This window comes from Pelobates fuscus, chromosome 4, assembly GCF_036172605.1.
Source record: "Pelobates fuscus isolate aPelFus1 chromosome 4, aPelFus1.pri, whole genome shotgun sequence".
Classification (NCBI taxonomy): Eukaryota; Metazoa; Chordata; class Amphibia; order Anura; family Pelobatidae; genus Pelobates; species Pelobates fuscus.
Window position 1 is genome coordinate 78873140 of NC_086320.1, and position 7516 is coordinate 78880655.

Below are 7516 nucleotides of genomic sequence, written 5' to 3' on the forward strand. Positions count from 1 at the left end.
ACCGCTACGGCGCATGATTCCAACTCACGCCGCGACGTGGTGACGTCCGCAAGCAGCATCTTTAAGTGAGCTCTGCGCATGCGTGGCTCCCTCTTTTCCGGTGGTGAACATGGCGGGGACAGAGTGAGTACATCATGGCCTCCTTGTAATCCGTACCCATCCTGTTTCAATATCCCTTCGTCGCGATGCTGCCCTGCTCCCCCCGTATTATTAAACGCTGGGGAACGAGGGATGGCCGTTATTTTCGTGTTTGTCCTCAAAGCGACCCAGAAATAAATGGGTTTTTACCCAGGCTTCACCCGGCTCGGTCTGCGGCCTTGTAATAACTGTGACTCCAATTATAGAGCTGAGCTCTTTGCTTTAACCCCTTAAGGACTCATGACATGTGTGACATGTCATGATTCCCTTTTATTCCAGAAATTTGGTCCTTAAGGGGTTAAAGTCTATTAAATCCATACATTTAAAGGGGAAATGAATTCATTCCATTGATTCCAAAGACTCTTTGCTTTAAAGTCTATCAAATCCATACATTTAAAGGGGAAATGAATTAATTCTATTGATTCCAAAGGCATGTTTACATTGCCCCTGACCGGTAATCTACTGCTAGGCTCACCTGTTATCTTGCCTATTATGGGTGTAAGAGTGCTCTTTTTTTACATGAGATCTAGTGGACTTGAAAGACTAGAGCGAGTGACTACCTGGTTGAAGCTAAAAGTTTGAGTTTTGTGACCAGAAGCATATGGGTTTAGTTTAGATCAGGCTAGATTGTAGGCTGCATGTCAGGGGTTGAATAACTTTAATGACATTGCAGTAAAGTTGGTGTGTTTGTCATGAGTACCCATTGTATAGCGCTACGGAATTTTGCTGGCGCTATATAAATAATAAAATAATGAATGGTAGCAAGTACATGTGTATAGCGTAAACATTCATATCTGTCATATTGTGATTATTGGGAAATTATTATTTTTTGCAGAGGAAAGAAGTTGCCCTCCGTTCCAGAAAGCCTTATAAAAAGGCGGAAGCTTTTTGCTTCTCAGAAAGCCAAAAGGATCAAGAAGATCATTTCTGAGAAAAAGGTAAGGATATAAATTACACTGGTGTTTAATCAGTTGGGTAAATTATAACATACCTGTCTACTTAGAAATCTTGTAATCTTTGATAAATATTTTTGAAAAGGTGGCTTCTCTAATGTGTAGACTAACATTTTCTGAAGCAGAGGTTTGATGCCCATTCACAAGGATCAATAAAATGCCGTTGATTCCTGATCTATGCAATTTTGCAAGAAGTTACTTAACGTTTTATGAATAGCTATATTGCAAAGTTTCTGTTGCAATTTGTTTGAATGCCATACAAAAAGTATTGACTAATTTGGTATAACTAAAAGAAACCCTAAAATAAAACCTGCATACTTGACCGTGATACCTACCATTGGAGTTGGCTGTAGCTTGTTGATAGCTGCTATCATGGTATCTTTTTGTGTAGTACACAGAGAGGTGCAAAATCCTGGTACAAGTATGTTTGCTGAAAATCCATGACAGAAATGGAATAATATTCCCTGTAAAATAAGGCTTACAAAGAATTGTAGCTCAGAACCAGATATTACTATACTGGTGTTTACATGGCAGTTTCTTAATAACATTTTGTATGTTTAAATTCTGGTATGTCTAACGTGTCCTATAAGTGCCGGTTATGAAAATGGCCCTAACTTCCTTTTATCATTCAGGTCCGCAAAGAAAAAAGAAAGATCATATACAAGAGAGCTGAAGGATACTACAAGGAATACAGGCAAATGGTCAGACGTGAAATCCGTCTGTCAAGAATGGCCCGCAAAGCTGGAAACTACTATGTACCTGCTGAACCTAAATTGGCCTTTGTGGTCAGAATTCGAGGGTAAGCTGCTCTCTGGTTTTCATTTGACAATCCAGTCTACTGGCTGTCCACTCTGTTTTATCCTTAAGAACACCCTTCTGCTAGTTAAACAGCTGGGAGGGTTTCATGCGCACTTGCTTTTGAACGAGCGTTTAACATTGTAGTGATTGCTTATCATAGAGAATCATTTGATTGAGTTGTGGCAAGAAGAATGTCTAGATGATTGGGGGGGAAAGGGGTTTAACTTAAGTGTGGAATCAATAGTCCTAAAAATCTAAACCAAGACAGAAATACTACAACATTGTTAATGAAGCTTTATAATATTGATGTATTTCTTTAACTTCAAGACTTTTTTTTAAAAAAGTCTGACTAAACGTAAAATTGCAAGTTTTTTTTTTTTCTTTATCCAGACCTAATAGACCTAAGACTAGCTAGTAAAGTTTCTTGTTGCACATGGCACTTCGGAAGAGCTTGTTTCCTCCAAATTTCTTCTAAACTTAGACCTATTTAATTTGTGTTGGCATGACAAGATTTTGACAGTGGTTTTCTCTTTTCACAGTATTAACGGTGTTAGCCCAAAGGTTCGTAAGGTGTTGCAACTTCTCCGTCTTCGTCAGATCTTTAATGGCACATTTGTGAAACTGAACAAGGCATCCATTAACATGCTCAGGCTGGTGGAACCATACATTGCTTGGGGGTAAGGATAGTTGCCTATTAGAGTTTAGGGAGCAAATTTGTGTTTTGTACATTGTGGTGCCATGACATTGAAACAAATTTTATGTTTTGCATTATTTGGGTGTCCAAATGTTCATTAATTTACAGTTCTACCGAATGACTGCCATTCTGGGTTCAAAGAGAATTTTTTTTCCCTAGTTTGTTGCAAAATTGGAAGTGCTTCAAACTGGGTTTTTTTGTCGGCTTTTGGATCAACCGCTAAAACAAATGTTAGGAAGGCTGAACTTGATGGATGCAAGTCTCTTTTCAGCCTACGTAACTATTTAACTAAGTTTATGAAGGATTTCTGTACAGTCGTTGAGAAAAGAGCTGATAGTCCATTACTTGTGTAATGCTTGCAATTAAGCTTATAGACTATGCAGACTTTCTTTAAACCGTGTCCATAAAGCTCTCTTCCTGTTGTTCAATAAATTATGCTATCATAAAAATAATTGAAACACTTTGTAGAAAATAAGATTTCACCTTACATTGTGCTAGCTACATGACAGGAAAACCATTTTAATTTTCCAGTTCAGCCTCCATTGTATTTCTTCCATAAGACCTCACATATTTAGTAGATGCAAATGGCATCTCACAAGGATTAGTATGCGCTACCAAGAGTTTTAGGATGTCTTTTTGAAGGAGAGGAAACGTGGCGTCCCACAATTCTTAGCATGCAGATGACATGGTGGATGTGATGTTCAGTTGGAGTTGGGGCTGCTGCTAGCACAGCTGTTGGAGCAACCTTACACAACGTAAAACTCATTAACGAGTATAACATTTATTCTATACACTTTTAAGTAACTGTCATGTTTGGAGTCACCTGTGCACTTTAAACACTCTAAGCACCATAACTAAAGCCAGCCCGTGCTAACTTCCTTTGTAATCGGTTAAACCATTCTAAAAGAGCCCATGTCACATCTGGATTCTCCTGTAGGAGAAGCTGTATGTCTTCACCTAACTAAGCCTAGCTGATTCAAGATAGTACTTATTGGCTGGGGGACCACTCAGTTGACTGTCAGCCAGTGAGAATGGCCCTGCATAGTTCAATAAAGCGAACAACATTTTCTTGCAGAGGGAGCTAGCGTGCCAGGAATACAACTTTATAGCTCTGTAGTATCCCTTTAATTTCTCTAATTTAAAAGGTAGGTAATCTTTGGTTTACTGTGACATCTCATTTACCCAGTGTGCTGTTATGAGAGCATACATCTTTAACTCTGCTTTATTCTGCTGTATTTAGTTTACACAAATTGTTTAATTTGCAGATATCCCAATCTGAAGTCTGTGAGATCGCTAATCTACAAGCGTGGATACCTGAAGGTCCGCAAGCAGCGTATCCCTCTGACAGACAACTCTCTCATTGAGAGACATTTGGGTAAGTGCTTCTTCGGATATTTCTTTTGGCTAATTTCTGTGTTCAGAATTATTTAAACATATTTGCTTTACAGATAAAATAAAATGAGGAAAACATGGCAGTGTCTGTAGGAGAAAATCCCTTCTAAAAGGAAATATAATTTGACAATATTAGTCCTGGGTCCCGTTGTATAAACCATATAAGAAATACCACTTGATACTTTAATTCAAAATTAATCTCCCCCTATGCGTATCCATTATCGGAATTATTGCAGCATGTAATTAAAAGGCATATACCTTTGTTTAAAAAATAATCTTCAAATATCTTTTCCTTACATGCTGCAAGGATTATTCTAAGAAATGTTCTGATCGTTTTCCTTTAAGGTAAATTATTGTTTTGCTGCAGATAGGTAAATTTTGTCTGCCCCTCTAAAAAGGGGTTTGTCTGCGTTATGTTATTCTACAATTAGACAGATTGGGTTACATGTAAGCGGTTACACAGGGTAAAAAAGCATTTTGTGTATTCAGGAAAGTCACTACTACATTGCTGCTTATATTTCTGCCAGGAACATAGATGTTTGACTGTGACTTGTAAAAGTAAATAAAAATTAGACACTGTGCTGTATGATATACCCATGCAAATGTAGTCACCATCTCAATGAAAGACAGAAGGCATGAGAATAGCGTAGTAGGCCAGAGATTCTTTTAAAGATTCTGGCAAGTTTCTTTCTTTAAATGTGTGCACTATTTGGGAAAACTAAATGGAAATGGGATATCAGATTGCGTGATAATTATCAGAATTCAAGCCATAGTCTCACTTCAATTTGGGTGTGTGACCAGGAGATTTAGCTTGTTGGCAATTATATTTTCTTCCTTCTGTTTCTGGCCAGGGTAAGACTGGTAAGATTCTGTGTCTAGAGCTTTTATTCCTTACATTGGGTACCTGGATGCTTCTTTTGGTGTGATTCTGATTTATTTATTTATTCTTAGATTCAATCATGTCTCTTTCAGATATTTTCTCAAACATTAATTTGCCTTATAGGATGTTTTTACTGTTTATTGGATAGTCTTGTACAGGGTCTCAGGTTTTCAGGTACTAGACAGTCTAAAAGTTATTTTCCACTGCAAACATTTGGATTTCTGCTCACAGAACTTTCACTTGCCAATGGCTAGTGAGTGGCTAGATGTTTTGATCCCTGTTATAACTGTTGTTGTGAAAATTGATTTTAAGGAAACAAATACTCCAATGTGAATTACATTTTCTATGCAGTTTAAAGTTACATTTTATGCACATAAGTGAGATGAAAATTAAATTCTACTTCGGATGACTATATATTGGCTCCTATTCCATAGTGCTATTTTTAGTGGGGTTAACTGTGCATATCCAATAAACCACTGTTCAGTGATTTCTAGGGTATGTAGCTCAGCGTTTTCAAGCCATTTAAAGGAGCACTATAGTGCCAGGAAAACAAACCTTTTCCTGGCACTATAGGATCATTAGGTCGCACCCTCAGGGTCCCCCTTTAGCCACTTACCTTTCTCAAGTGCTGGGCTCCCTCTGTGCTTTAGAACTCTCCACCCCCTACCGACATCAGTTCCGAATGCACAGCAAGAGCCGCGTGCGTTCAAACAGCCCATATGAAAGCATTACTTAATGCTTTCCTATGGACGTCCAGCGTTTTCTCACTGTGATTTTCACCGTGAGAGTTGCGGAAGCACTCCTAGCAGATGTCAGTGAGACAGCCACTAGATGCTGGATTAACACTCAGTGAAACATAGCCGTTTCTCTGAGCGGGACCTGGCACCCAGACCACTTCATTGAGCTGAAGTGGTCTGGGTGCCTATGGTGGTCCTTTAATTTGTGAAGAGGTTCCTATTCCCAGAACTTTTTAAATTTTTTTGCTTGTTTTTTTTTTTTCCCCTCCCTTCTATCAAGCTAATAACTGTCAGTAAACTTCTTTAACCCCTTAAGGACACATGACATGTGTGACCTGTCATGATTCCCTTTTATTCCACAAGTTTGGTCCTTAAGGGGTTAAAAAAGTTTACTGACAGTTTTTTTTGGGTTTTTTTTTTTTAATTGGGGGGGTTGGGTTGCCAAACCATATGGTAATCTTTGTCGCTTGTTGTTTGTTTTTCCCTTTTGAATTTGTGGAGAAAATACATCTGGACAGTTATACAATATTTTGTTTCATTCTCTAGGCAAGACTGGCATCATTTGTGTCGAAGATCTCATTCATGAAATTTACACCGTTGGCAAAAACTTCAAGAAGGCAAACAACTTCCTTTGGCCATTCAAACTTTCTTCACCTAAAGGTGGAATGAAGAAGAAAACTACACACTTTGTGGAAGGTGGTGATGCTGGTAACAGGGAAGATCAGATCAACAGACTTATTAGGAAAATGAACTAAAGGTAATATATTTACCCATATAAAAAAAAATAAACAAATTTGATGTAAACCCTAGTTTTAGATGTAGTAGCCTCTGCGTTACCTTATGGTTAACATATTCAGCTGCTGCAAGTTCATGTTTATATATTGGCATAACACTTGAGGCACTATGACTACTACCACCTGGTGGGGTGCAGGTAAGTTGTCAAAATGTACTAAAATGTTTTGACTATCTGCTGTGGGATGGCACTGGGATACTCCTACACTATAACCACTACATCGAAGATGTAATGTGCCTTTTGAAATAGCCTGCTCTGTGTTCGTGCTTAAATTGGAAGAGTGTATATTTAAATACAGTGGTGTTTGCATATCTGGCAAAGTGTTACATGTGCCTAGCTGCTCTTAACAGTGGAAGACAAAATTGTAGTACTGAATACTGCACATTTATTGTATATCTACAGAACAGTTAAAAATAAATGGCAATTGAGAGGGTTCTTTAAACAGTAAGTCCCAAGAAGAGTGTTGTTCCTTGATTTCTTTAGTTTCAGGGCCACTCTTTAAAATTTTTGGGGAAATGTCATAAAATGTTTATCAGCAGCACAGTTTTCTAAGACAAACTGTCGGTAATAACAATAAATAATGGAAACGCACACCAGGGTGTTTTTTCCCTACTTCTCTTGGCTTTCCTGAGATAATGCTATTGGCAGACACGCTTACTCCCACTCCTCCCCCCCCAAGGTTTTTAAATGGGGAGTAGTCCATTAAGTGAGTTGCTTGTAAATGCACATGGAAAGTTAGAGTTGGCATTAGTATGCTACGTTATGCCTCTGCATTGGTGAACAGCAAGCCAGTTATACCCGAGACAATTTTGCTGGCCAGGGATGATATGAATGGAATTTTCTCAGACGTTTTTGTTCAGTACGTCAGTGTTTTGTCTTTTTTTGTAAGATAAAATGCCAACATTGCTTTCTGTAAGTTATATTGAACACCTTGTTTATGTATATATATATATATTTATTTTTAGCGATCTGCTTTCAAAATGGAAAGATGAACAATGGTTATTTCCTGTGATTATCTTTGATTCAAACTGTTTTGAAATCGGTTGTTTGTGTAATATGGTGGGAAATTTTAAAACCACTGCCAACTCTACTGTGTCTAAATTGTTTGTTTGATACAGATTAAAGAGAACT

The 7516-nt window shown here is 38.0% G+C and overlaps 1 protein-coding gene across 1 annotated transcript; it reads left to right on the forward strand.

The window, feature by feature from the left end:
• The first annotated feature begins 22 nt into the window (after positions 1-22).
• Positions 23-6369, forward strand: RPL7 (ribosomal protein L7). The gene is made up of 6 exons (XM_063451325.1): positions 23-123; positions 974-1076; positions 1724-1890; positions 2429-2566; positions 3849-3958; positions 6139-6369. The coding sequence occupies exons 1-6, from the start codon at positions 110-112 to the stop codon at positions 6345-6347; spliced, it is 741 nt and encodes a 246-aa protein (XP_063307395.1). The 5' UTR covers positions 23-109; the 3' UTR covers positions 6348-6369.
• Positions 6370-7516: the final 1147 nt, after the last annotated feature.

What these genes read in the sequence shown, in the direction of transcription:
- RPL7 (XM_063451325.1), top strand. An exon ending in AGATCATTTCTGAGAAAAAG is followed by an intron (nt 1,077 to 1,723) that starts GTAAGGATATAA and finishes TTTATCATTCAG; the next exon opens with GTCCGCAAAGAAAAAAGAAA. An exon ending in GAACCATACATTGCTTGGGG is followed by an intron (nt 2,567 to 3,848) that starts GTAAGGATAGTT and finishes TTTAATTTGCAG; the next exon opens with ATATCCCAATCTGAAGTCTG.